Consider the following 20622-nt stretch of genomic DNA (forward strand, 5'->3'; position numbering starts at 1 on the left):
GTGATGTTCAAAGGTTCATTTATTTTCAAAACATGTATCCATATACAACTCTGAAATTTGCCTTCTCCAGATAGCCACACAAGAGAAAAAAACATTCAGAGAGAAACATTAAACCCCCCACCCCCAGCACAAAAAAAGAAACAGCATCCCGATCAACCCCCCCCCCAGATGTGCTGATGTGAAGATAAATTATGTGGTCTAAAAAGATTAACATATATAACAGGAGTAAGAGGCAGCTCATGGAAATGTTCAGTGAAACAAATCTAACTTTAGTCTGAGACTTTGGTCATTTTATATTACTGTATATCAGCTGTGAAATGAGAACTATTACAGCTCCTCCACAACTGGTTCTTTTACATGAGCTGCTACAACCAACAAAATTGCTGACAAGACTGTAGTTTAGCCACATTTTTATGGAAGGCTATTCAATGTGGCCAGTTCCATGATTTAAAATCAATGATGTCCCTAAGTTATAATGAAGTGAGATGCCTGGCTTGCAATGCACTTGACGTCTAGACAATTAGAAATATAGATCTCACTCGGAGCTGAATTCCTGATTATAGAACAGGGGGAATTACATAAATTGCATTAACTTTTGCAAAAAGATGTCCTGTGGTCCCATTACTGTTGCTAGTTGCAGTAAATGAGTACTTAGAGTCATCTCTGCTGTAAACTGCAGAACACTAAATGAAAGAGAAAGTTGTTGGATTTCCTTTGAGGTTTTTGCTACATGCATTTCTGTCTCTGCTTTCAATTTTATTCACTATCATAAACACGAAAGATAATTTTGTAACATAAAACTACTGTAGCTATCCCCCTGAGCACTGGCAGGAAATGACCATTTTAATTGGATGCTTTCTCATTTCAGCAGATTTCATTTTTAGCACCACCCACTTATCCTGGGATTTGTGGATGTATTTGTGCCCCCAAATATTGGAAATGAAATGTTTTTACTTCACTCACTTGGTTGTTTCATTTGTTTCTAAATAATTAATAGAAGGGAGACAAGAGATTCTGCGGATGCTGGAAATCTTGGGCAACACACAAACAGACAATATTCTGGAGGAATTCAGGAGGTTAGGCAGCTTCCATGGAGTGGAATAAACAGTTGACATTTCAGGCTGAGACCCATCAGGATTATAAAAAAATTCTTTTTAATGGGTACTCTTCATTTACAGAAGGAATCAACAGGCTGAAGGGATATATAACTTAACTTGAGCTCTATGCTTGTTGCTGACAGAAAGCCTTTGTTGGCCTGTTACACGATACAACTGTACACAATTGTGAGGCTTCCTCGGTGGATGTAGGAATTCTAGTAGTATTTTTTTTGTAAACACGACATGGACAAAAAAACAAGAAAAGTGTCTTATTCTTCCTATTCACTATGATACTGGTCATAGGTATGTTATTACTAATAAACATGAGAAATTCTGCAGATGCCTGAAATCCAAAGCAACACACACAAAATGCTGAAGGAACTTAGTAGGTCAGACAGCATCCATAGAAATGAATAAACAGTCAATGTTTCGGGCCAAGGCCCTTCTTCAGGACCATAATGATCTTCTTCAATGAGATTTGCCTCAAGGATGATAAACTCGCCCATTGGGAGTATTTGTTTTTGCTGTTCCTCAGTGCAATTTTCCTGTTTTTTTGCCAACATCTTTATTTTTCATTTTACGCAGAGAATGGTGAATGGGAAATTATTCACAAAGCTGCAAAAAAGAACATCCATACAGAATTTCTCCCTAACACTACCAAATACCAGGACGTGACCTTCTATCTCATAATTAGACGCAAGCCTTTGTTTTATGTCATCAACATCATTACTCCATGCATCCTCATCTCCTTCCTGGCATCACTGGCCTTTTATCTTCCTGCAGACAGTGAGTATTCCCCATTTCACTGTACAATTCTCCACAAACAGTACTTTCTTAAACAAAGATATTTACCACAGTAGCCACTTGATTATAGATAGAATACAAAGAAAAATATTTTTTGTAGAATTTAAGCAACACAGCATGGACTAAAGCAGTAAGCTATATGTGATTGCAACATGATTGTTAACTTCAGATCATTAGAGACTTCCTTATGCCATTACAGTGTCTGGTATTACAGTGCCATTACAGATTCATTGACATAAAGTTAAACAATGAATCTAAAATGGTAATCTAGATAATCACTGGATGATTTAATGACCTTTTATTTGGAGTCTTTGGCAAAGACCCTTTTACCTCCTGCTTCTATCCTGCACTAAGCTTGGTCAATTTATGGGACTAGCAACCTAGAGACGGGAGCTCAGATCTCACTATGGCAGCTGAGAAATTCAAATATAATGAACTAGATAAATTCAGTAATACACACATTCTCTCTACAGCCACTGGTTCTCCGATCTCCAATCTACACTAATGTCAATTTGCAGTCACCAATTAAACTAAGAACCTGTGAATGTAGCATGTCTTTGGGATGTGGGCCGAAAACAAAGCCCCCAAAGAGGTTGTGCACCTTCCACACTGATGGTATCAGAAGTCAGAATCAAACATGGGTCATCTTTAGGGCGGAGGCAAGGATGAATTTTTTTTTCGCCAGAGTATAGTAAATCTGTGGAATGCTCTGCCACAAGCTGTGGTGGAGGCCACATCTGTGCGTATATTTAAGGTGGAAGTTGATCATTTGCTGATTGGTCAGGGTATCAAGGGATATGGCGAGAAGGCAAGTGTATGGGGTTGAGTGGGATTTGGGATCAGCCATGATGGGCTGAGTGGCCTAATTCTGCTCCTATGTCTTACGGTCTCACTGTCTGTACGGAGTTCGTGCATTCTCTGATGACTGCAAAGGTTTCTTCCGGGTATTCCAGTTTCTTCCCATATTCTAAAATTGAACGGGTTAAGATTAGTAAATTGTGGGTATGCTATGTTCAGAAGCACTGGAAGCACAGCGAAACTTGTGGACTGTGTTGTTTGTTGATGCAAATGACGCATTTCACTGAATGTTGTGACGGTTGGTGCACATGTGGCAAATAAAGCTAATCTGACCTAATCTAGTGAGAAACTTTTGGGCCTTCTTCAAGGACTTTTCCCTTTTCTTAATATTTCTTTTGATCTTCAGAACAATAAACACTCTGGAGACGAATATGTGCTCGTTCTGTTTCTCACTTTTCACGTTAGTCCAGTTTTTGTTTTGAAGTATAAACTGAAGGGTCTTTTCAGTAAAGGATTTACAATGAAATACTCTCCATGTACCTGAATGTCTGCTGCTCTAACAACACTCAAGCAGCCCCACACTTTCCAGGACAAAGCACTCTGGTTGATTGGCACCCCATCCACCACCCGAGTCGTGCAGCCCCTCCAACACTTTATCATTGCTGTAGTGCGTAACATCTATAAATTGCACAGCAATATCTTGACAAAACTTTTTAAATAACATTTCCCAAATTAACACCTGGACGGACAGTAATATATGGAAAATGGCACCACCAGCAATTTCCTCTCTAAATCCCACACCATTTTATTTTGCATATCTTTCAGTTCCAAGTCTAAGTCCTGGGGTTCCCTACCAAAAGCACCATGTTAATGTCTTCATGAGACTGATTTCAAAGAAGGTGACTGCCCACTAACTTCACAAGGATATTTAGGGATGGTCAGAAAATGGAGATCCCAAGAACAATCACAGATTCTGTAAATAAATGAAAAAAAATCTTGAGGAAGGGGTGATTGTTAGTCCAGTGGTAGATTCTCCAGGTTTAGAAGAGGGTTGGGCTTCAGTTGTTGCTATACCTATGGAAAACTGGTGAATAGCTCCACAACGTAAAATGGAATTTAAATATAAATGTGAAAACCAAATTAATACTTTTCCAATAATACTGCCAGAAAATGTTGATTAACTATGTTAAAGGAGAATAATTGCTAATTTCCTTTTTGGGCATACAAGACAGAGTCAATCACCCAAGGCTTAATGAGTCTTTCTTATCTTTGTTCCATTGGTTTGAATTATAAAGATTCTATAGCTGGTAAACCCTATATTAATACAAATAAAATGAGAAGGGAGATGGAGACAGATAAGATTAAATAGAGAGAAAACTTGAAAGCAGTACCTAATGTGATGATTTTAAGAAAATAGACAAGAAACTATAAAAAAGTGTATTGCCAAGTATAATTGAAGGAGACCATAAGACATAGGAGCAGAATTAGGCCATTCAGTCCATTAAGTCTGTTCTGCCATTCCATCATGGCTGATCCCAGAGCCAACTCAACCCAATACACCTGCCTTCTTGCCATATCCTTTGATGCCCTGACTGGTTAGGAAACTATCAACTTCTGCCTTAAATATACCCACAGACTTGGCCTCCACAGCAGTCTGTGGCAGGGAATTCCACAGACTCAGTACTCTCTGGGCTAAAAATATTTCTCCTTACCTCTGTTCTAAAAGGCTTCCCTTCAATTTTTTGAGGCTCTAGTATCCCTCTATCCCGAGTATCTCTCTAGTTCTGGATACTCCCACCACAGGAAACATCCTCTCCACATCCACCCTACCTAGTCCTTTCAACATTCAGTAGGTTTCAGTGAGATTCCCTCTCATTCTCCTCAATTATAACAATTACAGCACGGAAACAGGCCATCTCAGCCCTTCTAACTTCCAGTGAGTACAAGCTCAAAGATGCCAAACGCTCCTCATATGTTAACCCCTTCATTCCCAGAATCATCCTTGTGAACCTCCTCTGGGAATTGATGAAACCATTATTCAGAATACTGATCAAATTTAGGGACTCATTTAAGTGAAATTTAGCTCAAAGTGAATTCTTCAAATATTTTGGGAAAGAATGATACCTCTTTTAAAATGATCAGGAAATGCCAACACTTCACAGAGAATGAAATATACTTAACATACATAGACCCTTGATATTAAAAAGATTTAACAAAAACTCTTTGGTTAGCTTTCATTCCCAGAAAAGTTGTTAGCCCCTTTTGGGTGGTTCCTACTAAGCAAATGTTGGTCCAAATTTTTCTTAGATCATTTTATCTAAAACATTCCTGAACAAATGATATCTGTTCTGTTGCTTGCTGTGTACTCAATGTATTGATTTGAATTGCCCAAAGAGAAAATAGTATTGGCATGGAAATGCATGTGTTCATTTGGCACAAAGACTTTGACATTCTTGTTGTTATTAATCCAATTCACAAACAAACGAGTTGTCCAAATTCTGCTCTTAGATGTCAAACTCATCTAAAATACCATCTTGCTGATGCAAGGTTATGGTTTGATAATTCAAACAACAAGGTACCTGAGTCAGTTTTGTGAAGGAAATGGGGAAAGTGGGAAGGTAACCTCATGCACATTATCTTAGATTCCATCCATAATATTTTAGAGCAACATGTAACCAAATATTTTAAATGATATAATGTAGACTGCTTTATTCTTAAACCCAGAATGGGCAAAAATTGATGCAACACTCCAATTTATGAATTTCTTCTGCTGTCTGTATTCTTTCTCAGGTGGTGAGAAGATGACCTTGTCTATTTCTGTCTTGCTTGCTCAGTCTGTTTTCCTGCTGCTAATTTCACAAAGATTACCAGAGACAGCTCTTGCTGTTCCACTAATTGGAAAGTAAGTGATCATAAATTTGTACAATGGACAGTGAGCACTTTCCAAACCGATATCCTGCTTCTGGTATTTACTATGCTAAAGTATGACTCTAGATTCTAAATTTGCACACTGTCAAAAGTAAACTATAATCACTGGTTAAGAGGCACAGCTCTTTCTGAAATGTATACAATTTACTCATTATAAAGCTTCCCATTTTTGGACCATCAGAATTAGAACAACAATTTTTGTGTACTATCAATTCTTCCAGGGCACTTTGCAGGAAGGTTACCAAATACAAAATGTAACTCTGAGACACATAAGATAAACTGGGCAGAAAAAAGAAAGGTGTGGAAGCATCGGGCAGGATTTCTTTAGCTCTAGGGTTTAATCATTTTAGTTGAATGATTAAAATTACAGTTCTATAAGTTTGCAAGGATGGAAATGAATGACTCCAGATATATGAAAATTAGAAAATGTTACACAAAATACAGATTGTGCAAGGTCTTAAAGATAACGATTTTTTTGTTTTGGGGAAGAAGTTTTGCTTCACTGTGAGTTAAAATGAATATGGTATGGTTAATAGGAAGTAGGGGGCCATGAAAAAGATGTAATGGTATGGGAATTCGGATAGAATCTCTTCTAGAGTCAAATATAACACCAAATTCAGTTCACCATTACATAGAAGCTCCTATAATATTAGTAAATTTAAAAGTCCAATGTAGGTGCAGACATTCATTCCTGTGGATGGCTGAACTTGTCTTCTTCTTCTTCTTCTCCTTCTCCTTACTCTCCTCCTCCTCCTCCTCCTCTTCCTCTTCCCTCTCTCTCTCCCCCACCCCCCAACTTTTAGTAATTGTTTCTTAGCAAACCTGTGTGCTTTTGGTGACATTCCATAAAATACTAATGAGAGTATGGTTACCAAATCAAGGGATTTTTTTTTGTATTTTCTGACTTAAGGACAAAACTGATTGATGGATTTTTGTAAAAGTGGAACCTATTCATTACTTTGGACAGCATGAACTGAGAAAAGTCTTCCAATTCACTCAATCCCCATGTTGACCTCGATCCAGTTCTAACCAAATCATCAAGCTTGCTGATGACACAATAGTAATTGCCCTCATCGGCATCGACGATGAGACTGTGAACAACAAGGAGGTAATAGAATGGTACAGGCACAAGAACGTGCGTTTCAACTGGACAAGACCAAAGAGATCATTGTGGACTTCAGGAAGGTGCAGGATGACTACTCCTCACTATACATACACAGCTCCTCTGTGGAGAAAGCTAGAAGTACCAAGTTTCTGGGACGTATTGGATGATCTTACCCGGCCCCTCAATGCCACTTCTTTGGTCAAGAAAACACAGCAGCGTCTCCACTTCCTGAGGAGATTGAGGTGCAAGGTTCCCCTCCCCATCATTTTATCCAATTTTTTACAGCAGTACCATCAAGAGTATTCTGACCAACTGTATCACTACCTGCTACAAGAACTGCAAGGCATCTGACCGCAAGTCCCTACAAAGGATTGTGAGGGCTGCTGAGCAGACCATCGGGGTCGCTCTTCCACCCATTAGAGATATTTATCAGGAGCACAGAACACACAGGGACTTTAGCATTGTCAGTGATCCCTCCCATCCATCCAACAATCTCTTTGACCTCCAACCATCAGGCAGGAGATACTGTAGCATTAAAACAAGATCGTTGAATAATAATAAACTTGAACTTGAACTAAAAACGTCATTATCAAGGAAGGAGCGAAGCAAATCAAGATGGGACCAGGTCGACAAAGGGAGTATTTAATGAGGATATCGTCCACCGTACATTATTTTAATTTATTATACATGCAGCACAGGTCACATGAAGACCTTTCAGAGGAGTTGTACACTGGAGAAGTACACTTTCTTGCAAAAGGACAACATTGTCATCAAATGCTTAGAGGCTGCAGCAACACCTATGTATCACAAGGGTCCTCTATAGCTGTGATGTTAAAGACCCTGCTTTGAAATGATAAAGCTTATCATTCTTTCTCAGAGAGAACTAACCAAAATGTATTGTCCAAAGGATATAGGAGCACCAAATCAGACACTTCTCTCAATGATAGACAAAAATATTACATTAAACAAAAGAGAGACAATTAAGATCTGAATTTGGCAATGTCTCTTCAATAGTGTTTCTATCATGACTATAAATGATTTGTTGAAAAAGCATTAAGTAATATTGTCCATTTTGCCTTCCAGGTACTTAGTGTTCATAATGAGTCTGGTCACTATTGTGGTGGTGAATTGTGTCGTTGTGTTAAACTTTCACTTCCGAACCCCAAGCACACATGTTCTCTCATCTGGAATTAAATGGGTATGGTAACAACAGTAGAATTTGGTTTCTGTATTTGCATGGCAAGGCAATGTACCATTCTTTAAGGAGTAAAAGACCAAATGATGCTTAATGCTTTGATCAAACAGTTTGATTATCTTGCACAATTTGGAAAAGTGAATAAATAGAGAAACTAAAACATCAAAATTCTATTCAAACAAAACCATAGTCCTTCAGAATGATCTGAGTGAAATTAGAAATGTGGGGATAGAATTAAAAACATTCATCCTTACAATTAATTTTACGTTGATTTTCCAGCTCTTTTTGAAAAAACTCCCACGGATTCTCCACATGTCACGTGCTACCAAAGATGAGCCATCAGCTTGGCAGAACAATTTGATGCTACGTCGTAGCAGTTCCATTGGATACATTTCCAAAGCACAAGAATATTTTAACATCAAATCTAGAAGTGAACTTATGTTTGAAAAACAATCTGAACGCCATGGATTGACACCACGAGCGACTCCAACTATTGGTGAGTATCTTTTAATTTCTCTAGCCCATCTTTCACATCCTGCTCTCAGTAGTTTCCTCATGTTACTAGTTCGGGCACTGGTGCTGCTGGATCTTGTGGCATGCAATACAGTGATGCACAACTCCTTTTATGTTGCCTTTCCTAACATACACACCGAACATCAATGTAAATGTTAAAACAGACTAGTCTTTTTCATCTGCTATCTTTCTTGAGCTGTTAGAGGAAGTGCATAAAACTGGAGCAAGGGCGGTACAATGGTGCAACAAACAGAGAAGCTGCTTCACAGCTCTTGCAGCCTGGATTCAATCTCACCATCCAGTGATACAGTATTTGCCTGAACATTGCCTGGTGATCATGGGGCCTCAGATTCCCTTCCACATCTCAAGGATGTATGGCTTGGTGAATTTATTGGCCATTCCAAATGGCAACTACTGTGTAGAGGAGTGATAGAATCAGGTGGGGGTTGATAGGAATATGTGGAGAAGAGGTTACAGGGAGAAATTAGTAGAGAGAATAGGATTTATCTGTGAGCCAGCATGGACTTGATGGGATGATATGACCTTTCCTTTGTCATTAGGAAATATAAAAGATGTTCCTTGATTTGAATCATGGCTTGAACAGAATGGAAGTGAGCAAAGTTTGTCTGAAACTAATCAAGTGTAACAAAAACTTAATACCTTCACTTACTTTCAATCTTAGGAAGCTCAATTTCAGAAGACGGCTCTTTATTCTGAATTAAATGGTTTTAAATAATTAAAATAGACTTTTATTTTCAATATCATGAGTAATATTAGATTAAGATATGCTAATGAAAATGATGCATGACTGTCTATTTTATAATCCAATTTTTCAAGTTTAATTTATATTAATAATTTTAATATATTAAGATTATTATAATAATTTATTATATTAATAATTTTAAGTTATTAAAAAAGGTTAAGCTGAACTTGGCTTCAGAGTTCTCCAAATTAGAATTTCTCTTTCCTGAATCTAAGTATCAGGACAAAGTGGAGAAACTGAATCCAAGCTTCTTGTGTAATTTGTCTCAAGTAATCTGAATACAAACACAGACTTTATTCAGAAATGTCTTACAACAAGTGAAAATTCTGGTGTTTTAAAGCAGGTTTTAGGAGCAGTGGGAATGATAACATGGATATTTCAGACCAGCTTCATGCAGAAATCAAATCGGGCATCGATGGGACAAATTGCATCGTGAAACACATAAAAGATCAAAATGCCTATGATGAGGTAGGTTCAGTTAACAAGCAAGACACTGCATTATTATAATTGATTTGATTTTCACTGGCATTTTATCACCTAGAATATTTATCTTCTCAAACAAGTGCTTATCAGTAGATGGGAAACAGTGTGCATTAAGCTGTAGAGCTTCAGGCATAGACAAAAATAGTTGGTAAAGGAGAAAAATGCTGACCAGTAGTGATCTAGGGTTTTGAGTTGGGTAAGTGAACTGTTCCTTAATATAAAGAAATGGGGAATAGGGCAAGGGATTCATTCTTGAATTACAAAGTGAATAATTCTTGGTACAGTAGTGTAACACTATTACAGCACCAGTGACCTGGGTTCAATTCCTGCAGCTGTCTATAAGGAGTTCGTAGGTTCTTCCCGTGACCATGGTTTAGCTTCCTCCCACATCCCAAAGACATATGGGTTAGTAGGTTAATTGGTCACATGGGTGAAATTGGACATAACTTGCTCACTGGGCCAGAAGAGTCTGATCTCTAAATAAAATAATATTTTAAAAATTCCATGAGATAGTAAGATTATGTTTCATGGTCCAAATGACCTCTCATGCTGTAATGATGCTGCACTTGAGGATCTAACAGCCGTGATCAACAGAAAGGAAGCAACGTATCGTGGTGCCTGTTACATCATGGCAAGAAACTTTAATCCGGCCAGCTTGATGAGGTTCTGCCAATCTACTATCAATACATCACCTGTAGTGCTGGAGGAGTTAACACACTCCACAACTGCCATACCACCGTCAAGAAAGCCTACCACTCCTACCCTAGCCTGCACTTCGGTAAATTCAGCCACCTAGCTGTGCCCACTCTGCTTACAAACAGAGAGGCTGATGAGAGCAGCTCTGGTGAAAGGACTACAAAGAGCTGGATGGCAGAAAAAGCAGAGGAAATTGGGATTGCTTCAAATTGGTGGATTGGACCACATTCGAGGATTCATCAGAGGTCCTAAATGAATATGCCACAGTCATCAGCGACTTCATAAGCACATGAGTGCACAACTCTAATGCCATCTTCAGATTCGCCAATGACACATCGTTGGACGAATCACAAGTGGCAATGAGTCAGCTTACTGAAGTGAGATAATATCACCTGGTTGAGAGATGCTGCAAAAATAACAAAAAGAGTTTGATTGTTGACTTCAGGGAAAGGGAAGGAGGGTGAACATTCAACAGACTATACTGGGGCACTGGCAGTGGAGAGAGTTAGTAGCTTTAAATTGCTGGGTGTTAACATATCAGACAACCTGAACTGGGCCCAGCACACAGAGGCAAGCATAAGGAAAGTTTGCTAGCACCTTTACTTAGGAGGTTAAAAAGACCCAGCTTGTCATCAAACACCCTAACAAACTTTACAGATGCACTGTTGAATGTATTCTGACCAATTGCATCATGGTCTGGTACAGCATCTTGAATGCTCAGGAACATAAGAGGCAGAAAGAGAAAGAGTTAAATTGTACCTTACAGGCAAAATTCAAAAGGACAAAGAATGCAGGACTGAAGGTGCTGTATTTAAATGCATGTAGCATTTGGAATAAGGTGGATGAACTCGTGACGCAATTAGAGATTGATCAGTATGACGTTGCAGGCAACACTGAGTCATGGCTGAAAGAAAACCATAGTTGGGAACTTAATATCAAAGGATATATATTGCATCGACAAGCCAGGCAGGAAGGCAGGAAGGCATAGGTGGTGGTGTGCCTCAGCCGGTAAGAGATAGGATTACATCTCCAGAAATAAGTGACATAAGGTCAGAGAATGTTGAATCTTTGTGGGTGGAGTTAAGAAACTGCAAGGGTTAAAAATAAAACATTATGGGAATCATATAGGCCTCCAAATAGTAGCCAAAATGTGGGGTTAAAATTGCAAAAGGAACTGGAAAAAGCATGTAATAATGGTAATAATGCAATTGTAATGGGGACTGCAATATGCAAGAGGATTCAGAAAATCAGGTTGGTGTTGGATCATAAGAGAGGGAACTTGTTGAATGTCTACAAGATGGCTTTTTAGAGCAGCTTGTGCTTGAGCCTACTTGGGGGAAGGCTATCTTAGATTGAGTGTTGTGTAATATTCCGGATCTTACTAGGGAGCTTAATGTAAAGGAGCCCTTAGAAGGCAGTGATCAAAATATGATTGAATTAATACTGCAGTTTGAGAGGGAGAAACATAAGTCACATGTATCAGTATTGCAATGGAGTAAAGGGAATTACAGACACATGAGAGAGGAGTTTGCCCAGGTGGATTGGAGGGGGATACTGGCAGGGATGACAGCAGAGCAGAGATGGCTGAAGTAACTGGGAATAGTTCATAAGGTGCAGGATAGGTACTGTATGTCCCACTGAAGAAGTTGTTCTCAAATGGCAGGGTAGCCAACTGTGGCTGACAAAGGAAGTTAAGGACTGCACAAAAGCCATGAAAGGGCATATAAGGTAAAAAAAAGTTGGTGGGAAGTAGGATGATTGGGAAGCTTTTAAAATCCAACAAAAGACAACTAAAAGCTATAAGAAGGGAAAAGATGAAATATGAGGACAGATTAGCCAATAACATAAATTAGATTAGATTAGATTCAATTTATTTTCATTTTCAACATCTCCCTTAGTCAAGCTATTGTCCCCAGATGCTTCAAAACCTCCACAATCATCCCTGTAGCAAAGAAATCAGTTGTAGCCTGTCTGAATGATTACCGTCCCGTTGCCCTGACCCCCACAGTGATGAAATGTTTTGAACGGCTTGTCAAGCCTCATGTCACAGCCAGCCTCCCCTCATCACTGGATCCTCAACAGTTTGCTTATCGTCCAAATCGCTCTACAGAGGAGGCAATATCCACCACACTGCACACAGTTCCCTCTCACTGGGACAACAAAGACACTTATGCCAGAATCCTGTACATTGATTTCATTTCAGCGTCCAATACCATCATCCCACAGAGACTAGTGGAGAAACTGTCGCTGCTTGGCCCTAGCACTGTCATGTGTCACTGGATTCTGAATTTCTTGACAGAGAGACCACAGTCAGTCCGTGTTGGCAGGAACATCTCTGACTCCATCACACTGAGCACTGGATCCCCACAAGGCTGTGTGCTTAGCCCATTGCTGTTTACACTGCTAACACATGACTGTGCAGCCAGATTCAAGGAGAACCTGATCATTAAATTTGCAGATGATACCACAGTGGTGGGGCTCATCAGCAAAAATGATGAAACTATGTACAGGGAGGAGGTCAAACACCTAGAGAGCTGGTGCAGGGATAACAACTTGATGCTTAATGTCACCAAAACCAAGGTGGTGATCGTCGATTTCAGACGGTCTCAGCCTGAGCACACACCCCTCAGCATCAGCGGCTCCACAGTGGGGAGAGTGGAAAACATTAAGTTCCTTGAGGTGCAGATCTCGGACAATCTCACCTGGTCCAGGAACACCACTGGGATTGCGAAACGAGCCCAGCAGAGATTGCACTTTCTGAGGAAGCTTAAACAAGCATCACTCCCCACTAACATCTTAATTACATTCTACAGAGGCGTGGTTGAGAGTGTACTAACCTTTTGCATCACAACCTGGAACTCCAGCTGCAGTGCTATCGACAAAAAAGCCTTGCAGAGGGTGGTTAGGGGAGCAGAGAAGGTTATTGGGGTCTCCCTACCTTATGTCCAAGACCTCTTTCAGAGTCGATGCCTCCAGAAGACACGGTACATCATTAAAGACCCCTCACACCCTCTCCATGAACTGTTTGTTCTTCTGCCATCAGGCAAACGTTACAGGAGCATCAAAACTAAAACCACGAGGCTACTAAACAGCTTCCTCCCACAGGCAGTCAGACTGCTAAATAGCTGCTCCACCTGACTCTGCTTTGGACACTTTTAACTTGCACTGGACACTTATAACTGATTTTAACTGACATGTGGCTGTTGTGTTTTACTATTTATTGTTATGTTTATTACTTAGTGTTGCATTTGTTATGTTATGATTGCACTGCTCCTGAGAAACGCTGTCTCATTCTGCCCTGCAGAGCTGATGTATGGTTAGAATGACAATAAAGTTTTTTGAATCTTGAATCTTGTGCCAAGTACAGATACAAAGCCGATGAAATGCAATTAGTGTTACAGGAAATATACTGCCATGGATAGAGGAATGACTGACAGGCAGGAGGCAGCAAATGGGAATAAAGGGGGCCTTTCCTGGTTGGTTACCAGCGACTAGTGGTGTTTCTCAGGGGTCAGTTACTTTTCACATTGTTTGTCAATGATTTGGATAATGGAATTGATGGCTTTGTGGCAAAGATTGCTGATGATATGAAGATAGGTGGAGGGGTAGGTAGTGCTGAGGAAGCAATGTGATTGCAGCAGGACTTAGACGAATTGGAAGAGTGGGCAAAAAAGTGGCAGATGGAATACAGTGTTGGGAAATGTATGATAATGCATTTTGGTAAAAGGAAGAATAGTGCGAATATTATCTATATGGCTAAAAGGTTCAAACATCACAGGTACAGAGGGGCTTAGAAGGCCTCGTGCAAGACTCCCAGAAGGTTAACTTACAGTTTGAGTCTGTGGTAAAGAAGGCAAATGCAATGTTGGCATTTATTTCAAGGGGAATAAAATAAAAAAGCAAGGAGATAATGCTGAGGCTTTATAAGACACTAGTCAGGCTGCACTTGGAGTACTCTCTATGGTTTTGGGCCTCATATCTCAGAAAGGATGTGCTGTCATTGGAGAGAGTCCAGAGGAGATTGACAGGGATTATTTTGGGAATGAAGGGGTTAACATATGAGCAGTGTTTGGCAGCTTTGGGCCTGTACTCACTAGAACTTAGAAGAATGTTGGGGGGGAATCTCATTGACACCTACTGAATATTGGAAGGACCAGACAGGGTGGATGTGGAGAGGATGTTTCCTATGGTGGAGGGTATCCAGAATTAGAGCACGTTGTCTCAAAATTGAGAGAAGACATTTTAGAACAGAGGTAAGGAGGAATTTTTTTTAGCCAGAGAGTAGTGAATCTGTGGAATGCTCTGCCACAGACTGCGGTGGAGGCCAAGTCCATGGGTATGTTTAAGGCGGAAGTTGATCGTTTCCTGATCAGTCAGGAGATCAAAGGATAAGGTGAGAAAGGTGTATAGGGTTGAGTGGGTTTCGGGATCAGCCATAATGGAATGGTGGAGCAGACTCGATGAGCTGAATGACCTAATTCTGTTCCTATGTCTTATGGTCTAAGCTTCAAAGATTGGTGGACTCTGCTCAATACATCATGAGCACATCCCTCCACTCCATTTGTTGGTAGGTCCAGAAGGAAAAAATTTCTTTGAAATCTGCATCAATCCTACATCACCAAGATTTCTGCTTTCCACCGTTTGGCTCTTTCAGCATCCAGAGATTCCATTATCCTGTGCTTAATAACCATCAATGCCACAGCACCAATACTTCAGCATTTCCCTCCCTATGTATCTCAATATATCGGACTTCATCTTCCTCAAAGATATTCCATAACATTTACCCCTTTGAACAAGCTTTTTATCACCTTTTCTAATATACAAGTAACTGTTTCGTTAGCCGATTGTTAGTTTTATCTGATGTGCTTCCATGAAGCATCCTGGAATATTATCAGATCTGTTTTCAGCTACAGTAGATTTTTAAGAAAAGTCAGTCAGCTGAAAACCCATATGTTAAGTATCATCATATGCATGAAGGAAATCCTGATATTCCAATATTGCTGTACATAATAATTTCATAAAATTATTCCTATTTTGGGCTGTTTGAAAATTTGCTTCTATTATGTGTTACATAATGCTCCACAACTAGAAACGTGTTCCAGTAAAAAATGTTAAATTGCATATTTACTTGATCTTTGCACTCTTGAAGCATACTTTAAATTAATATTACAATTTGATTCACTGCTATAATAGACAGAACAAAGATAATTTTGTATGAAATTATTCAAAAGAATAAATTACTTTTTTTTCCCTTTCCATTTCAGGAAGTTGAGAACTGGAATCTAGTGGCCCAGACTATTGACAGACTGTGCATGCTCATCATAATTCCAGTAATGATCTTTGGAACTATCTTCATTTTTGTGATGGGAACCCTCAATCATCCCCCACCATTGCCATTCGAAGGTGATCCCTTTGAGTATTCACCAGATCGTCCACGATGTATGTAACTGAAGAAACTGCAAAGTACAGGGAGAATTATTGGAGAGGCTACTCTCTCTCTTGCGTGCGCGCACTCACAGGCACACACCCACACATACACAAACAGAACAAAGAAACACATCACAAGAGAAAACTAAAAATATAGCACGAACATTCAAGGAAATGTAATAATACCAAATGTAATAACAACTGCTCACCACTAATAACATGTTATAATTAGAAAAATGTAGAAGTACTGCTGTACTCAATTCTTTGTTTTCAGATTAGCTAACCCACTGATAATCTTGAATATTATTCTCTACAATGGCAGCAAAATAATGGCTTGAGTTGCAACTCACTTCCAGAAAATAGGACAGTTCAACATTCAACCGCACTTTCAATTCTGTTAGTAAGAAGTCTTGCCTTTATGAAGCATAATGTCAAAAATCCTGACACTTTACAGTCAATGAAAAACTTCCAAAATACAGACAGGGTTGTCATGTAGAAACATTATAATGAGCTTTGTTTTAAAAAAAAAAATCATTCTTAATCTCTATGAACCTGTATTAAATTCAAAAGACTGCCTGAGCATCTTTATAACCTGTTGTAATTACTCTTCAAAGACAGTTGACATGGTAACCTAGAAAGTAGATTTCACTGCTTATTGGCAAGCTAAGCCATTGCTGTATTTATTTATGTTACTCATATAGGTTTCCTGCAAAAGGAAATCATGAAACTTGTCCAAAATATCTGAAATGGCATTAGGTGATTTAAACCCCCAACCTCTGCAAAAACCAGGACCTGTGCCTTTCAGACCCATGACCCACAACCCACACTGGGAAAGATGTCAGCCATTAAAGGTACATTTTCTCTAGATCTGGGCAAGATTTTAGCAATTGCTAACTCCTCCAAGTGTGGCAATCTCCACTCAATTGAGCAGTGCATAAATAAGTTAAAGGGTCATAGAGTATGACAGCACAGAAACAGGCCGCTTTGGCCCTCAAGTCCATGTCAAATTTATTCTGACTAGTCCTATTTATCTGCACGTGGACCATAACTCTCCATACTCCTCCCATCCATGTATTCTTCCAAATTTCTTTTAATGTTGCAATTGAATACACATCTTCCACTTCCATTGGTAGCTTGTTCCACCCTCTGACCACCCCAGGTAAAGAAATTCTCCTTTGTTCCCTTAAATATTTCACCTTTCACCCTTAGCCCATGATCTCTAGTTCCAGTGTCACATAACCTCAGCGGAACTAGCTTGCTTATATTTACCCTACCTATACCCCTCATAATTTTGTATATCAAATCTCCCAATTCTCCTACAGTCCAGAGAATAACAACCTAACCTGTTCAACTTTTCCCTATAATTCAGGTCCTCAAGTGTTAGCAACATCCTTGTAAATCATCTTTGTTTTCTCAATCTTATTGATACCTTTTCTGTAAGTAAATGACCAGAACTACACACAATGTTCCAAATTTAGTTTCACCAAAGGCTTATACAACTTCAACATGACATCCCAACTCCTGTTCTGAAGACTCTGTGACTGCAGTATCATTGTTGACAAGCTTGTCCTTTGCCTGCACCCCAGAAGTCCCTGACTCACCCCAGATGATCAATCATTTCCAAGAATGAGAATTCCAGTAATAGATAGCTGCCAGTAATGAGAATGCCCGAAGCCAGATAAAGGGTAAGATGTGACTCTTGGTTAGAATTATATTAGGAAACATAGCCACCAGTATTGCTGCAATACTATGAGTTGGTTATATATTTGAATACAAGTACAGAAAACAAACTCCTTTATGAAAAGGACAAATGAACACATGCAACATGCAAAACAATGCTCTTCTGTACCCACTGGCAGAACAAGTGAATATTGGAAATCTTAGGTCTTGATAGACAACAAAATAGCTTACATTGCCCAAAGTACATGTGCACTAAATTTTAAATCTTTACAACGGCAATCATTACGAAAATTATTTAGTTATTGGTTCATGAGTAATTTCTATTTCATGTTGTACAAAAGTTTACTTCTCTATTAGATTTCATACCATACTTTGTTAATGGCAACAGTTCACCAGATAAAATAATAATCTTTACTTAATTAACATTTATTTAAAGAACTTAAAGCATCCTCAATTTTTAGGCTGTGCCTTTAAGTATTCAACTTCACCTCACCTCAAAATAGCATCTTGTGTGGTTATATTATAATACATCTGGTTACAGATTATCTAATAAATAAAATTTTGCGAGATTAATCTCATTGATATTGAACCAACTGAAGTTCGGATATATGCATATTCTGTTGTGGTATTTGAAATTTGTTTTTTGACAAAAAAAAATCAGAGCATTAGCTTAAAATGGAATTTCCATTCATTCTGTAAAATTTCAGCAGAAAGATACAATATCAAGAGAAACTAATAATCAATTCTCTGCTTAGAATTCAAGCATGTAAAAACAAATTAAAGTAATATGCCTTCTTCCCAAGCAAAAAACCTGTGCAGACATTTACATGTTATGAGCTTGACTCATTCTTGGGTGATATAACTGCCTCCTCTTATGGGAAATGTAGCAAGAACCTTGTAAATCTTTTTTGCACCCTTTCCATTTAATAACATTCATTCATTATGTGCCATTTCATATGACGTGGTCAGTCATGGTCTTGACCATGATTGTTCTTGACAAACCTTTCTAGAGAAGTGGTTTGCCATTGCCTTCTTCTGGGCAGTGTTATTACAAAACAGGTGACCGCAGTCTTTACTCTTCAGTAATTCTCTGCTTGATGTCATTGATTGCATAACCAGGACTTGTGATATGCATCAGCTGCTCATATGACCATCCACCACCTGGTCCCATGAATACACGTGACCCTGATCGAGGGGCTAAGTAAGTGCTACACCTTGCCCAAGGATGGAGTACCTTACATCTCCTTTGGTAGAGACCTATCTCCACCCTGCATCCACATCGTTCCTATAACAGGGTGACCCAGAATTGTATACAGTTCTCCAACTGTGGCCATACCAACATCTTGCAAAATGATTTTATCAACATCAGTAACATAATGTCTCAGCCTCTGTACTCAATATTCTGACTGAAGAAGACAAGTGTGCCAAGCACCTTCTTCGACAGCCAGACTCACTATGGCAGCACTTTACAAGTATGGGTACCTGCATCCTCACGTCTCTCTATTCTATCACACACCAAAGGGCCCAACAATTTACTGTGCAACTCCTGCCCTAGTTTGTCTCAAAATGCAGCATCTCACATTTATCTGATCTATACCCCATCTGCCAGCTGACTGACCCAGTTGATCAAGATCCATTGTAATTTTTGATAACATTCTTTACTGATTTTAGTGTTATGCACTAACTTACAAATGATACCACTTACATTCCCATCCAAATCATTAATATTAGTGGTGAACAAAAGTGGATCCAGCACCAATCCCCATAGTAAACCACCAATTACAAGCCTCCAGTTAGGAAAAAAAGCCCTCTACCACCACCCTCTGTCACCTACCATTGAACCAATTTTGTGTCCATTTGGCTACCTCACCCTGGATCCCATTTGTTCTAACCTTTCAGACCATACACCATGTGGCACCTTGTCAAAAGCCTTGGTAAAGTTCACGTGAATGAATTCACAGAAAATGATGAAGAAGCAGTAGTTGGGAGTGTGGAGGAGTGGGTTAGTGGGCGGAGGTGTTGTTCAGCTTTACTCTTGGAAAATGTAACTGTTTTTGAGTCTGTTAGTCCAGGCATAGATGCTATGTAGCCTCATCGCTGATGGGAGTGGGACAATCAGTCCTGGAGCAGGTTGGGTAAGATCCTTCCTGATATTACTAGCCCCTTTCCAGGCACCTTTCTGTATATATGAAACAGCATTCTGACATAAGTGCACTTGTTTTCTAAATGTGTCAGGGCCAGGTGCACAACAGATGCTATTAACAGATGCTAGTCCTGCGTTCTCCTTTTTTTAAACAATTGAGAAAAAACAAGCAGAAAAGTCTGCTGTAATTACACAACTTGTGCCTTTTGGACTCTTAAAAAGGGAGAAGCACGTTGAAAATGTGTTAGGACAACCAACAGGAAAGACAAATAAAGAATATGAGGTATCATTGAATAATATAGTTCTTTCAAATACTCCAAGGCAGCACTCAGACCCTATTGGGACATAGTCAGAAAAAGAAAAGGATTGGTGAATGCAGCTGATTAGGATGTGAAAGAGCAGTGGGTAGGAACTTCTTCCTACAACACATCCCCCCCAAGAGACATGGGGACAAAGGAAAATGCAGGAATCCCCTGCATTGCCATTACTTCACTAAGTCCACCGGCTCTGTATAACAGCAAATGTTACAAATCAAATGAATGAAACATGCCTCACTTTTTACGTGTAGATTAGACTAGTTACTGTATTGAATTTAAATGGTTGCAAACTATGTAGAATAGTTAAATGACAGAAGCAGCAGACTTTGATTTTAGAAATAACCAATTTTGTATGTTACAGTCCATTCTACATATACACTTAATAAATTTACTTTGAACTTTTAACTTTAATATCAAAGAACATATATTCCACCCTGAGATTCATTTTTTTTGTGGGCATACTCAGCAAATCCAATAACCATAAGAGAATCGATGAAAGACCACACCCAACAGGGCAAACAACCAGTGTGCAAAAGATAACAAACTGTGCAAATACAAAAGAAAGGAATAATAATAATAATAATAATAAAAAATATATAAGCAACAAATATCAAGGACATGAGGTGAAGAGTCCTTGAAAGTGAGTCCACAGGTTGTTGGAACAGTTCAGTGA

At 39.1% G+C, this 20622-nt stretch overlaps 1 protein-coding gene across 2 annotated transcripts in view; it reads left to right on the top strand.

Annotated features, from left to right (window-relative positions):
• The window catches only part of LOC134344763 (acetylcholine receptor subunit delta-like), a 28928-nt gene extending 10288 nt beyond the window's left edge, over positions 1-18640 (top strand). Inside the window, exons 7-12 of one of the 2 annotated variants that reach the window (XM_063044849.1) lie at positions 1683-1883; positions 5490-5601; positions 7816-7930; positions 8207-8423; positions 9544-9671; positions 15647-18640. In XM_063044849.1, the coding sequence (XP_062900919.1) occupies positions 1683-1883; positions 5490-5601; positions 7816-7930; positions 8207-8423; positions 9544-9671; positions 15647-15829 (956 nt within the window). In that variant the 3' untranslated portion in view covers positions 15830-18640. The remainder of the gene's footprint in view (positions 1-1682; positions 1884-5489; positions 5602-7815; positions 7931-8206; positions 8424-9543; positions 9672-15646) is intronic. The other variant, XM_063044850.1, reaches the window with a different exon arrangement.
• Positions 18641-20622: the final 1982 nt, after the last annotated feature.

The sequence above is a fragment of the Mobula hypostoma genome, chromosome 4 (assembly GCF_963921235.1).
Source record: "Mobula hypostoma chromosome 4, sMobHyp1.1, whole genome shotgun sequence".
Lineage (NCBI taxonomy): Eukaryota > Metazoa > Chordata > Chondrichthyes > Myliobatiformes > Myliobatidae > Mobula > Mobula hypostoma.